General features: G+C 34.7%; 1 protein-coding gene across 1 annotated transcript; it reads left to right on the forward strand.

The window, feature by feature from the left end:
* The first annotated feature begins 9,612 nt into the window (after nt 1–9,612).
* LOC107876789 lies at nt 9,613–10,443 on the forward strand. The gene is made up of 2 exons (XM_016723641.2): nt 9,613–9,768; nt 9,910–10,443. The coding sequence occupies exons 1-2, from the start codon at nt 9,613–9,615 to the stop codon at nt 10,441–10,443; spliced, it is 690 nt and encodes a 229-aa protein (XP_016579127.2).
* The last annotated feature ends 4,699 nt before the right edge of the window (nt 10,444–15,142 follow it).

The raw sequence follows: 15,142 nt of genomic DNA on the forward strand, positions 1-15,142 counted from the left end.
TGTGCATCATGATATATTTATCAATCGTATATCATACATCAACACTATTAGATGGAATATTTGATTCATGATCTTGAACCAATTGAGAGGGGAGAAATAATCATAATCTATTGGTCTAATTCATACAAGTGCTATTGTATGTAATATATTATATTTTAGAACAACACATGATGTTTTTTCTCATTAGCAATGATTTTGCTATTTATCGAAGACATTCAATGTCAAACTATCACCATCAAGATAAATTATCTTGATTACACAATCTGAAAGTTATGCTCTTAAATCAATTTTATTGAGCGGCAACTTTATGAATGTCAAACTGCAGGTTGACAATAAATGTACATGTGATTGTCTTATTGATGCATCTTTTCAATGTATCACATGATAGGTGAATGGACTCATATTCACCTTTTATGTTTTTTCAAATTTTAAGGGATCCAATCACAATATTAGTTGGTCCAACCAACTTATCATGAGAACAAACAAAATTAAAAGTAATGAAGAATTTTCTAATTCTTCAATATATGTTCAATGCTCAGTATGCACATCTTTAGGATGTCGCAATCGTTCATGTCAATTTATGAACTTTTGTTCTAGTAAACTCCAAGTTTACCATGACATGTAAACTTTTACTTTCGTAAATTTTAGATTTATTATTACATGAATAAATTTTAGATTCACTACTTTAGAAGTAGATTTCAAAATAATACTTCTCAATTATTCAGCCTCTTTCGGAGGTGAGTTGTGATACCATCACAATCAAGTGCACGTTTGCATTAATAAGTTTCTCATTCTCCAGGAATAGAATATAATCATGCCTTAAGCCTATTGATACGAGAATAATATCGACCTTAGCTTTCGACGACATCATTCAAAGTCACTATGTGAAGAATCGAGCTTTGGTCGCATGGATGGCACGGGATCATACTTGGAGGGGATGTTTTGAGCCTACCATTAATCAAACCCGAGTGTGGAAGATTGCTTGGAGACTTGAAGACTTAAGTACTCTCGGGTTTGGACCACCTTGTTGGTTCACGATTTTGGTTCCCTTGATTGAAGGGCATTTTGGTCACCTATCTTTTTCCAAGTGACACTCTATGACCATCCCTCCTCATTAAGGGCATTGGAGTCATTTTGTGTTTATTTTGTAACAGATTATAAATAGGCTCCTTTAGTCTTATTTTCACTAGTTTATGAAAGATGAAAGATTGAAACATAAAAAATCCTCTCTCTTGAGAGTAGAACACTTAGTCTTAGTTAGGGCTTGGAAAATCTAGTATTGATCTTTGCTTGAAAACGGTGGATCTTGAGGTGAGTTGATTCCCTTGGCAGTCACCGTAAGAGTATGGTTTTGATTATTACATTCATTAGGGGTTTTTGAGTTTAATACACTCTTTAGTTCTTAATCTTGTAATAATCTTGGTCTCACTATCTATCCTTTACTTTTGTTGTTATCATCTTGTGTAGTGGGCTGTTTTGGGTCCTTTATTAAATCCGAAACTTGTGTTATTGTTATTCATCTTATTCCTCATGTTTTGTAGCTATGTTTGGTGTTATATACACCATTGTATCTTGTATTCTTCTTGTTGATAGTGAATCCGAGAGTGGTCTCTATCTTAGTTCTCGGATCCTTAAGATTGTGGACTGATTTGGAGTGTGTTTTGTATTTCCGTTGTCAGTCTCGTATCATTTGGTATCATAGAATGGCTTGATATTGTTCCTACAAAATCAAATCTTGGGCTAGCTCACTTGAAAAATCAAAAAGAAAAAAAAATAAAATCTAAAAATTTCAGAAAAAGAACAATCTGTCCATTTTGTGTTCTTGGCCAAAAATTGTGTTGTTGTTGTGTCTTGGTCGAGATTTTTACTTGTCTTTGTTGTCTCTAAGTGTTAGTTTTGTTCCTCACTAACATATTAAGTCTATATCTTGATTTGAGCTTGTATTTTGATGTTGTTGTTGTGAACATAAGCTTGGCCCATTGTTGTTGAACATTGTTGTGGTAGACATTGTTGTTGAGAAACTTGACTGGTCGTATGTTTGATTGTTGTTGTTGTTGTTCTTGGTGAATGTTGTTGTTGTTCTTGAAGTTCTTCACAACCTTCATCTCTTGTTAAAATCGAAGATACAACACTAAAGAGACTTGGTCATTTGTTGTTGGATTGGAGTTGGCCGTTGAAATTGTTGTTGTTCTTGAAGATTGTAGTTATTGTTTTTGGTGTGGTTGTTGTTGTTCTTTACGTTCTTCACCTTCCTTCATACATTGTTAGAACATAAAGTGAATGATAGATCCTAAAAGGTGAAGGAAAGAGGTGTAAGTAATTGTCAGTCTGGAAAGACCCCCAACCACCAAAAGACTTTACATCACTTCTCAACTACTTTCCCATGAAAAAGGGTCCATGTTTTAAGGAAAAGTATTACAAAAGTCAAGTCTTGAAATTTGAAACTTGAAAAAAGGCTCCAAGACTTATTCTTCCCTCCTTAAAACAAATTCCACCAATCTAAATTAAAATTGTTCAAGACTTGGGCTTTGGAAAATAAAAATTGTAGAAACCGCAACCAATACGTGGCTTCCACATCATCAAGTTACTGTTCACACATCGAATTTTGGCTGTTAGATTATTAGTTTCACTTTATTGTTTCCTTAGTTTCTTGTCTTGATTCTAGAATTAATTAACAACTAGTAATCACCAACTTAGTTGTAGATTAATTATTAAATCCGTTCCTTTCGTGTCTTCGCTATTTGTGTACTTTTTATCATTTTTAACTCGTAGTAACTTCTTTGTTTCAAGTTCGTAAGTAAATTTTATTTTTGTGTCTTGAGTCGATCAAACAAGAATCTATTCCGGTCGCAAAGTAGAATTGACATCCTATTGACAATCGGAGTATAAGCAACTTTCAATATTCGCCGCTCCAATTGTGTGAATCACAAACGTGAGTGTATACGAGTGTTGATGAGGAGTTTTTACTACTAATTTTGTTTGTTCATTATGTAGGTACAAAGGTGATATAAGGGAAATATGTCTTTGATAGCCGGGGATTATTGTGACTACAACATGGGAGACTATAATTGTAGTGGGGGGTTTTATGGCTACGAAGTCGAGGGAGATTGCGGAGGCTATGAAAATAGCCATGATCAAAACTTGGGCAGATTTGAATATTACTGTTTTGAGGGAGAAAATAAGGTGAATGAAGTGTCTAGTGCTTATGGTGACTTTGGAGATGATGTAGGACCTCGTGATGAACTTATGATGACGTTGGGGCATTTGAGGAGTCTTACACTTCTCACTCCAAACCTAGATTTGGTTTTAGGTGTAACCCTTTCATTCGCAAAGCTTATGAGAGCTATGATGAGAGTGCATGTGGGGAGTGTAAAGATTTATACTCTTCACCTTATAGTACTTCTTATCAAGGTCAATATAGTGTGAATGGTTATATTAGTTCAAGTGGAGGTTGTCCAATGAGGAGAAGAATGTGTGCATTTCCAAAACCGAGGGGTACTTGTGTGCATTATAATGCTGATTTGAGAAGGAGAATATACTCTGGAAAGGTGACCATTTGCGGGATACCGGGCTGCCTTATTGTGTTGAATGATAGGTACTATAAAAACTACATCCTTCTATCCATGGTCAACTACTTGGGGTTGTTTCGAGATCTTTTACTTGTTCCATACTCATTGGACGAGTTCAAGGTTACCGAGAGGGTAAAAGTTATCTTCTCTTAATATCAATACCATGAGTAGGTATGGTGCGATGTTCTTCCCTTGCCCTACAGTCATGCATACTTAGGTGCCAATTGGTTTGCACGACATCAAGTTTCTAACATGCAAAATTAGCCTAGTATTGTAAGAGACCAATGGGGGAATTGCCTCATGACTTACTTGCTGCCCAAGCCACAAAGAGAAGTGCCTACCTACTCCAATCCAAATTATTATGAGAGACAAAAGATTGAGAGGAGTAAGAGAGTACAAGGTAGTAATCCGAGAGTGGAAAAAAGAGAGGTTATGTGGAGCAAAGTGAGGGGATTACCACCAAACCATGCTAACATTGGTTGTCCTTCTATTTCTAAGGACATTTGTGTAGGTACTGACATGGCAAGTGAAGGCGAACAATGCCGAAAGAAAGTTGCTGCCCAAGCTTATGGAGGACCTTCACACCACGACAAAGAAGAATCTACTCAAAAATTCAAGGTAATATACTAACTCTTACACTTTGGTGCATGAGAATAATATTCGTGTGGCTAGTAACCTATTGAGTGTGAGTAGTAGCTTACTTACTTGTGAGTCAAATGATTATTTGTCTCCTATTGATGATGTACTTGTTGTGAGTGTGGATACACTAGTTGATCCTATTGATGATCAAATTGACTCTTCTTGTAAGATTAATTTATGTCCACTTAGTGTTAAAACCTATATGTTGAACGGAAGTACATCATCTTGTGTAATCGGTGTTGATTAACCTATTTGTGAAAATTATCCACCACTTGAGTATGTGTGTGATGTGATTAATTGAAATCAAGTGAGTGAAGTATTTGAAAAAGTTGGTCAACAAAAGGGGAGTGAACCCGAGAGCTATTCTTGGGATAATCTTGTACTTGAAATCTCTTTAAAACGTGATATTGAGCTTTTAGAAAGTGCTGAATGTGTTTGTTCCGAATCTTCCCGTGAAATAGATCATGCTCTCTTTAGGTATAATGTCTTATTTAAAGATGATATAATCACTCCTAATGAGCCTAGTGGTGAAAATAAATGTATAGCTTGCCTTGGAAGCTATAGCCTATATGCTAACCTACTATGGTGTGACAATATTCCTCCTAAAGATAGAATCTCCTTTTGAAAGATGAGAGTACTCTTATAGGTAAGGAATGTGTAGTCCTTCTTGAAAACCCGAGGGCAAAGGTGTCATTGACTCCTTGGGGTAACGTTCCTAAATGTGCATCCTTGTTTGACAAACTTGTTCCTAAATTGTATGAATTCCAACTTGTGGATGCCAAGTTGTCTAGTTGTTTGAAGGAAAGAATGTGTATGTATTTGAATACTTATTCTTCACTCGTGAATTCCTTTCCATGTGATTCTTTCCTATACTATCTCTTTGTCTATGATGATGTCCATGCTAGTTTTGGATTTATTTTATGTTGAGGTAGGAGGTTTATTGGTCTGTCCATGTGTGTGTGTGATAATGATGTATGGATTTTATGGACTTTAGAACCAAACAAAACACCCCTTTTGGTGTGGTCTTTTGATGAGATAAAGAAGAAAGGGTGTCTTATGGCTCATATGATGAAGTAAGTTCTACCTTATGGATTATTTGATGACAATAGGACCTATGTAGTTTCTTTATCTCTTAGTGATTCCCATAACCAAATCTTTTGTGCACCTTTTATTGAGCTTTTAATATTTAATTCAAAGGATCCTTAGATATATTATAAATATGTGCAACCTTGGCATGTTGAGATGATTTGTTGTGCTAACCCTAGCCCCCATGCCATGAGGAGTTTGTATTTGTTTGCACTTTCTTTGTTTTTATAAGGTTTGGATTCAAGGTCGAATCCTTTTCAAGAAGGGGAGGATGATACGATAATAATAGCCACCTTAGCTTTCAACGACATCATTCAAAGTCACTGTGTGAAGAATCAAACTTTGGTTGCATGGAGGGCATGGGATCATACTTGGAGGGGACATTTTGAGCCTACCATTAATCAAACCCGAGTGTGAAAGATTGCTTGGAGACTTGAAGACTTAAGTACTCTCGGGTTTGGACTACCTTGTTGGTTCACGATTTTGGTTCCCTTGATTGAAGGGCATTTTAGTCACTTATCTTTGTTCAAGTGACACTCCATGACCATCCCTCCTCATTAAGGACATTGGAGTCATTTTGTGTTCATTTTGTAATAGATTATAAATAGGCTCTTTTAGTCTTATTTTCACTAGTTTATGAAAGATTAAAGATTGAAACATAAAAAATCCTCTCTCTTGAGAGTAGAACACTTGGTCTTAGTTAGGGCTTGAAAAAGCTAGTATTGATCTTTGCTTGGAAACGGTGGATCTTGGGGTGAGTTGATTCCCTTGGTGATCACTGTAAGAGTGTGGTTTTGATTATTACATTCATTAGGGGTTTTTGAGTTTAATACACTCTTTAGTTCTTAATCTTGTAATAATCTTGGTCTTACTATCTATCCTTTACTTTTGTTGTTGTCATCTTATGTAGTGGACTATTTTTGGTCCTTTATTAAATCCGAAACTTGTGTTGTTGTTATTCATCTTGTTCCTCACATTTTGTAGCTATTTTTGGTGTTATATACACCATTGTATCTTGTATTCTTCTTGTTGATAGCGAATCCGAGAGTGGTCTCCATCTTGGTCCTCGGATCCTTAAGATTGTAGATTGATTTGGAGTGTGTTTCGTATTTTCATTGTCATTCTCGTATCACCTATCAAATTTTGATAGCGTATAACCTCTTTCATGATATTGCTAATTCAGAAGCAAATTGAGGCATACATATAATGTAGAGAATATTTTTCTAACATATTTTATAGTCATAATAAGCGTGTGAAAATATTATCACTTTTGATAATTATTATCATATTATTTCTTCACGCTTATATTCGTATATTCAATCATTTGTCTTTTTTCAGACATATAAGCACTGCTACCACATTCACTTTAGAGAATGAAGCATATTCAATTAGACAAATTTGATGTCTTTCACCAAAAACATATTGGTTTACCTTAGCCATCATTGTATCATCAATATAGTGCATTGAGATTCAAACTCAATGTCTTACCCATATAAAGGCTTCTTAGGTATAAATCGATGGGACTTGAACCCAACATCTATCATTATGGTGCATTAAGACTTTATCCCAATGTCTTTTTTATGTGATAGTTATTCAGTTCATCATGTTACCCTCGATTAGTAACATAATAGTCCAGAGTATAATAGTGCAACTCAATTAGAAATACCTTAAACGTGATAAAAAATTTGAAGAGTACGTATGTACTCATTACCTGGTGTAAAAGCACTATACAGAAACTTGAAAATTGATTATAAAAGCTGCCAAAGTACTTAATTTTGTGCTTCACTTTCTTGGAGTACGCAGTGACCAATTTCTCAATTATTAGAGATTCGTGCTGCTAACTTGTTATGAAATATAAAGCAAAGAAGAAGAATAGAGAGAATAGAGAGTAATTCTTATTTCTCTCGAGGGATTCTCTTGATGGGTTGAATAACAATGAAGGAAACCTCCTTTATTTATAGGGTAAAACTAACCTTGAGGTTTATAACTTTTTCATAAATAGACATTCACTATATATGGTAAAGTAGACATTCACTATATATGGTAAAGTAGATATTCACTGCTTATGATAATATATTTATAACAATTCCTAAGTTTTAGGAATCATAGGTGTGCCTAATTTTTTATTTTTTTAAAAATAAGACAATGAAATCTATTTTATATTAAATAAAAAGCAAAACAAATGTTTACAAATAATTTAAAAAACGTACAACAAATGGGTAAGGGGAAAAATTTGTTTTAGCTTAGTGTTTTGGAATTCATATTCTCCTAAAAAAAAATTTGGTACCAATGTAAACATTACCATAAGCAATTAAAGAACATAACAGTACAACCTAAGAGCACCTCAGACAAACTACCCTTTTTAGTAGCTGATCTGAAGCCTCACAAAGCAGTCTGCTTACACAAATAAATGTTTCATCAAGCCTCTACATCTTTCTACCCTCTTATACAGTAATGTAATGCTTAATCTATCTAAAAATTTGTGTTTAATCTACATTATAACTCTATCCGTATGTACAATTTGCCCCTTAAAAATCTTTTAATTTCTAGCCTCTTGTGTCTGATATATTAGTGCTCCCAAAATTGCAGTAGTCACTTTATTTTGTGTATTTTTTCAATGCTTCCTTCTTATATTCTCAAAACTTTGTGTTGCATTCCCATGTTGCAAGCTTAAACCTAACCAATCCAACAATGCATCCTTTACAATAGTAAACCAAGAGTAGTCTCTAAATAGATGCTGAGTATTTTCAGCAGAACCTGCACCACATTATTCACACTATATGTCATCCACATGCACTTTCAACTTTCGATGTCTCGTCTTTGTTAACAGTCTATCTTTGATAGCCAACAAAATAATGAACCTATGCTTAGGCTGTGCAAATGCTGTCCAAATCAAAGTTGCTATTGACAGCTTATGCTTAGCTCCCATAAGAGCCTTATTGCTTCGAGTAATAGAGTACCCCTTGGCAGTAAAGTTGTACCTTCCTTGGACATACCAGTTCTACATACTCACCGTAAGAGAATTCAATCTTTCCCAGCACCAGATACAATGTAGAGGTTGCTTATGACCCCAAATGGTAGAATCATTCTTCATATTCACTCGATGCACCCATCCCACCCATAATGAATCTTTATCCACTACCAGTTGCCACAACAACTTACCAACAACTGCTACGTTCCAAGTTCTACATTCTTTGATATTTAACCCCCTCCATAGCTTTTTGACACACACAGGGATTCCCAAGCAACCAAGTTAATTTTCTTTTTCTCTTCAGAACCTTCCATAGGGATTGCCTGCATCTCTTATCCACTTCCTTTAAGATATGTTGAGGTAAAACAAATATTGTTTGCCAGAAATTAAAAATAGAAAATAACACAACATTGATTACTTGTAATCTCCCAGCATATGATAGTTTGTCTTGTATAGCCTGTATTAATTCTTCTAGTGATCTTGTCTATTAATTGTTGACAATCAATCTTATTCCACTTCTTAGGAGATAAAGGAAGACCAATATACCTGATAGGGAGAGAGCCCTGTTGAAACTCAGTCTTCTCTAGAAGTTCTTCTTTAACTATATCCTTCGTTCCTGCCATGAATATATTTGATTTGTCCATATTGGCCATAAGTCCTGATGTTAAACTGAAGTGGTGTAATGCTTCCATCACCCTTATGACAGATTTAATATCTCCCTTACAAAATATCATGAGATCATTAACAAAAATTAGGTGAGTCAACTTTAAGTTTTTGCACATTGGATGGAACTTGAAATGTGGTAGTTCACTTATACTTTGCAGTATCCTTGACAAATATTCCATTACTAATACAAAGAGCAAGGGATCTTGTTAAGATTATTGCCACAAAAGCTGCAGATTAGTTGTACCAGCTACTGTAAATACAACTTTTAAGTAGGATTTAAATTTATTAAATGAGGCTGCAATTATGCAAAATCAGCTTTATTACTTTTGCTTATCTTTAGGTCATAATTATTAGAAATAATGGTAGCTTATTTTACTCCTTTTATTGAGCTTTTTTAGTTATGTTCTTATGTATAAATGTGGCAATGATCAATGAAATTTTATAACGCTTTTTGCTCTTTTTTTTTTGTTAAGATTTGTTTTTCTCTCAAACTGATTGGTATCAGAGCATTGCCATCTTGAGGGACCTGTGAGAAGAGAGTGAATAAAAAACACAAGTTCTTTATATATAACCATTTTTTAAACTATTATCTTAAATAGTTAATTAAAAATAAATTCTGAAACAAGTTTTCTAATTTCACCTGTCTTCAATGGTGAGAATTATCAAGCTTGAACAATTAGAATGACGGTTCATATTGAAGCACTGGATCTATGGAAAGCAGTAAAAGAGGATTATGAAGTAACTCCTCTTGGAGATAATCCAACAGTGAATCAGATAAGACACCACAAGGAGAGAAAGACAAGGAAAGCCAAAGCCAAAGAATGCCTTTTCTCTGCGGTATCTACTTCAATTCTTACTAGAATTATGTAAATAAAGTCCGCTGCAGAAATTTAGGAGTATCTTGAAAAGGAATACCAAGTAAACGAAAGATTTCAAAATATGCAAGTGATGAATCTAATTCTGGAATTTGAAATGAAGAGAATGAAAGAATCAGAAACCATAAAAGATTATGCAAACCAGCTACTTGACTTAGCCAACAAGGTGAGATTGTCTGGTAAGAATTTTACTAATGAAAGAATTATTCAAAAAATTCTTGTCACACTTCCTGAGAAATATGAAGCCACAATCTCATCTTTAGAGAATTCTAAGGATCTGTCAAGCATTACTTTGGCAGAACTTGTTAATGCTTTGCAAGCATTGGAGCAAAGGAGAATAATGAGGAAAGAAGGTTCTGTTGAAGGTGTTTTTCAAGCTAAATCACAGAACAAGTCATACGAGGAAAAGAAAAAGAACCAGAAGCAAAGGCAAGGCAATAACTACAACAATCAGAGAGGAAGTAATCCACCCTGCCCTCATTGCAAAAAGACAAATCACTCTCAACAGAAATGTTGGTGGATACCAGATGTCAAGTGCAACAAATATGGTCAACTGGGCCATGTGGAGAGGGTATGGAGGTCACAAACGCAACAAGAAGAAGCCAAGGCTGCTGTAAATCACTATGAAGAAGAGTAATTGTCTGTAGCAACTTGTTTTGCTAGCAAAAACACTTCTAAAAATTAGTTGATTGATAGAGGATGTACAAATCATATGACTAGTGATCAAAAGTTCTTTAAAGAACTAGATAGATGTGTTATTTCCAAAGTCAAAATTGGAAATGGAGAATATCTTGACGCAAAAGACAAAGGAACAATTACAATTCAAAGCCCTACAGGTTTGAAACTTATAACTAATGTTTTCTTTATTCCTGATCTTGATGAAAACCTCTTAAGTTTTGGGCAACTACTTGAAAATAGTTTCAAAGTGTTGTTTAAAGAAAAAGCATATATCATCAAGGATTTTGATAATAAGGAGATGTTCAAGGTCAAGATAAGAGGAAAGAGTTTTTCCTTGAATCTATTGGACGATGAGCAAGCAACAATTATCAGGTTGGAAAATGATTTCGAGTTATGCAATAAAAGACTCGAACATTATCATCATGATGCCATACTCTTCATGAAAGAAAATCAACTAGCAGAAGGTCTCCTGAGCCTTAAGAAAAATCTGCCTGCTTGTGAAGTTTGTTGGTATGGGAAGCAAACAAGGTTTCCTTTTCAGAATTCATCATGGAGTCCAAAGAATAAGCTGCAACTTATTCACATGGATGTAGAAGGACCTCAAAAAACATCATTTTTAAAGGGAATTGAGCATCAACTAACGGTACCCTATACTCCTCAACAAAACAGAGTAGTGGAAAGGAAATAGAATGCTAATGAAGATGACAAGGTGTTTGCTCCATGAGAAAGGGCTACCAAAGAAATTTTGGGCTGAAGCTACCAATACCGCAGTATTTCTGCTAAACAGATTGCCAACTAAGTCTCTACTTAGAGAAAGATTTGAGTTTCTCGGAGAAAGTCTTGGTGTTACAGCTCTTGAGTCAAGGAGGAGTGTTAAGATTAGTGCCTCAAAAACTGCATATTAGTTGTACCAGCTGCTGTAAATACAACTTTAAAGTAGGATTTAAATTTATTAAATGAGGCTAGAATCATGCAAAATCACCTTTATTACTTTTGCTTATCTTTAGGTCATAATTATTAGAAATAATGGTAGCTTATTTTACTCTTTTGATTGAGTTTTTTTTAGTTATGTTCTTATGTATAAATGTAGCAGTAATTAATGAAACTTTATAACGTTTTCTGCTCTTTCTTTTCTTTGTTAAGATATGTTTTTCTCTCCAATAGATCTCCTTGCCTAAGCCTTTTCTTACCAGCAAATTGACCACGCCCTTCCCCATTAACTTTAATCGAAAAGTTAGTGGACGTCACAAAATTCATCACTGTATGCACAAATTTAGCTGGAAAGTTGTACCCTACTAGCACTTCCTGCAGTATATCTCAACTCACCATGTCATATGCCTTCCTCAAATCAATTTTCATTAATCATCTTGGTGATGGTTTTTTGTTATAGTGCCTAAGCAAGTCGTGACAAATAAGTATATTATGGATCAGAGATCTTCCTTGCACAAATGTAACTTGATTATCTGCCATTATAATGTTGACTGCCTCCTTTAACCTCATACAAATCATTTAAGAAATAGCTTTGTACTCAAAATTGCAACAAGCTATTGGTCTAAACTGAGCTGCATACTATGGGTTATCAACTTTAGGGATCACTATGTTTGTAGTATTCATATTTCTTTTTTGAAAAAGAATTTGGATTTCTATAAATTGAGAATCCTTCTACAATAATACAATGACATCTTCAATGAACATATGGAACAAGATTATTTATTTTTGCTCTTAGACCATTTTTCATTGTTTGTTTTATAATTATTTTTTACATCAAGAAATATTTTTGTAATATTTAATTTACTTTGAGGAGCATCGATTTTGTAGGTATCTTAAAGATGTATGATGATGATTATATATATAGACAGTTGATGATTCGCATTTTGAAAGTTGATTAATTTCGCGTGACAATTTTTAATTTTGAATGATATAAATTATTGTAGCCATTTATTCTTATTCTTTCCAGGTAGCAATCTTTTCTTTGTCTTCTTTTATGATATGTAGTTTATCAAACTTTACGACAAAGAACAAATTAGTATAATGAAAGGCCTAACTAAATTTGAATTCTTGATTTTTTTGAAGATTTCTAATCAATGGTTTGTAGGTTTCTTACCATAAAAAAATATAACGATTCAACAAAGAGACACAATGAACAAACGTTTCTCCAAAAGTATTCACAGTAAGGAAGAGCTGATAAACATTTCTTCAAAAGTATCCACGATGGAATAAAAATTTAACTTTTAGTAGAATCCTTGGGTTTATTTGGCAGGACATACAAAGCACGAGGTTTGGCTAAATTAAACACACCCTTTAAGATTAGCTTTTTTGGTAATAATATTTTGAAAGGTGTAATTGGAAATATTGATTATTATATGAGAATAATTTCTCTTTTGGTTAAATTTTTTCATCTCATATGTATTTTACATTATTTGAATTAAGAAGTAGTGGTTGATAGATGTTGCCAACTCCACACTATGCTCCTCGGATACATGCATCGCCTGAGTAATCTTTTGCACCACCTCTAAAAACAACTGTGGATCCTCATCTGACTTGGACCCATAAAATTCTGGTGGACTCATCCGCAAAAAGTCACAAATCCTCGCAGTAGCTGAATTACCTCCCTGCTGCTGTGGAGCCGGGACCAGATTAGCCTGAATATTCGTGGCAACAGCTTGGGCCAGCGCCTAAAAGGCTGCCCGAAATTCAGCATGGGACACATTCTCATTTAATGGTTCAGCAGGCTGAGGTTGCTGACCATCGTTATTTCTTCTAGCTCAACGAGGAGGCATATTTCTGAAAGAGGAGAGCACGAATTAATAGCAGAGAGAGAGACACTTTAAGCACGATAGACTTCTGAAAGAAAGAAATCACACTTTTTCCTAAAATGTCTCATAGCCTCTTGCTCATAGATGTGGCGCGCTACACACTGATGATCAAGAATCTACAACAGAGGATGTAGAACAGCATGCCCGAAAAGTCACTGTCCAGCCTGGGACTGAGCACCTGAACCTACATTCCGAGAAAATATAGCCCACATTCGAAGATGTGGGTCAGTACCATAGAAAGGAACCGAGCATATGGGGGTGCTTGCAAATCTAAAAATCAATATCATAAGCATTTATAGAGACATGCATGATGTAATGAAAGACTCACATTGCTCGAATAAGATCACTGTAATTATCAGAGAGTGTAATAAAACATGTGAGTCATCATATAAATTCTCAATCACTTTCCAATTCATTAGATGATCAAACCTCATAATGAAATCCCTCTTGGATAATATAAAATCATTAAAACTTTTCAAAAAAAAATGATAACTTTCACAACTCAACTTTCAAATCATTTCACTTTTTGTGTCTCAGACATAAGAATACACACACACACTGGGAGCCTCTTACAACCGACATAAATCATGTGAGCTACATGGGGTCCAACGTCCAACCCACGTTGGGGAGAGCTGTCCTATCCTTGACATCGGAGTAGGACCTTAACCTTTGGTTCACTAGTGATCACTATATCAAGCAGCCTTAGGCTCACATCCTACGGGGGCACATAGTTCTAGGGAAGTACCGATCACAGCTATACCTTCCACTCGGTGCTAAAGACTACTCCCGAACTTAGCTCAGATCATTTCAAAAGAAAATTCACAACAAGACAATTCAACAATTCATATCGGGAGCCGTCATGCTACCCCTTTTTCATAATAAAATCAATATGTGGATTCTTTTCTCATTCGAGTTCAAAAATAACTCTTTCAAGATCAAAAGGTCAAATCATTCTAGTATCAAGGTGTGTATAACACATTACTTCACCAAAGATCATAATCTCAAAGAGGGTTTAAATCCCATATATTAATACTTGAGCAAAATACTTCAAGATTCATACTTTATGTAGTAACCATATATAATTCACACAAAATTTGAAATTTTAACTTTAAACATGATATTATCATCAAAGTTCATGGAATTCAACTTCAAGGCATCAAAATATCATAGTTTCTTGAACAAAATATAATATATAAGTTTCCATCTCAAATTCATAGTAAAGCGTATAAGTTTATGTATATTTGTAAACGTAAACATCAATTTGGGCACAAGAACGAAAGAAGGCTCTTGTTGAAAACCCCACATACCTTTATGGTAACGGATTCGTTGAAAGATTGGACCCTTAACGTTGATTGTGCAACCCTAGTTATTTTTCTCCTTTAGTGCTTTTGGATGATGAGCTTAGACTGATAATAGGGTTATGATGTGTTTAGGAGCAGTTAAATTCGTAGGGTTATGTTTTGGGACGTGTAAGAAATGTTAAAAGGTTTATTTATCCTTGAAATAACGCAATGAAATCAATACATAGGCGCCGTATATACTATCGCCTATGTTTACATAGGCGCCGCATATGCTATCGCCTATGTTTACATAGGCGCCGCATATGCTATCGCATATGCTTTCCAGTGGCCATATGCGATTGGTTAGGCGACGCACTCTACTTTGCAAACTCCTAGCTCGAGTGTCGGATTTTGATGAAATTGGTATCGTTGGAAAGCTAATTCAATTCTCTATAATTTTGTGGGTAAAAATATGAAAAAATACCACAAATTTATCAAGTTATGCTCATTCAAATATGACCCTTCCGAATTCAAACACTAAAACTTGATAGATTTTGAAACT

The sequence above is a fragment of the Capsicum annuum genome, chromosome 7, assembly GCF_002878395.1.
Source record: "Capsicum annuum cultivar UCD-10X-F1 chromosome 7, UCD10Xv1.1, whole genome shotgun sequence".
NCBI lineage: Eukaryota > Viridiplantae > Streptophyta > Magnoliopsida > Solanales > Solanaceae > Capsicum > Capsicum annuum.

Excerpts from the sequence above, each read along its gene's own strand:
- LOC107876789 (XM_016723641.2), top strand. The coding sequence starts at position 9,613 with ATGACGGTTCATATTGAAGCACTGGATCTATGGAAAGCAGTAAAAGAG. Across the intron at positions 9,769-9,909 it reads AAGAATGCCTTTTCTCTGCG|AGAATGAAAGAATCAGAAAC; the intron begins GTATCTACTTCA and ends TTTGAAATGAAG.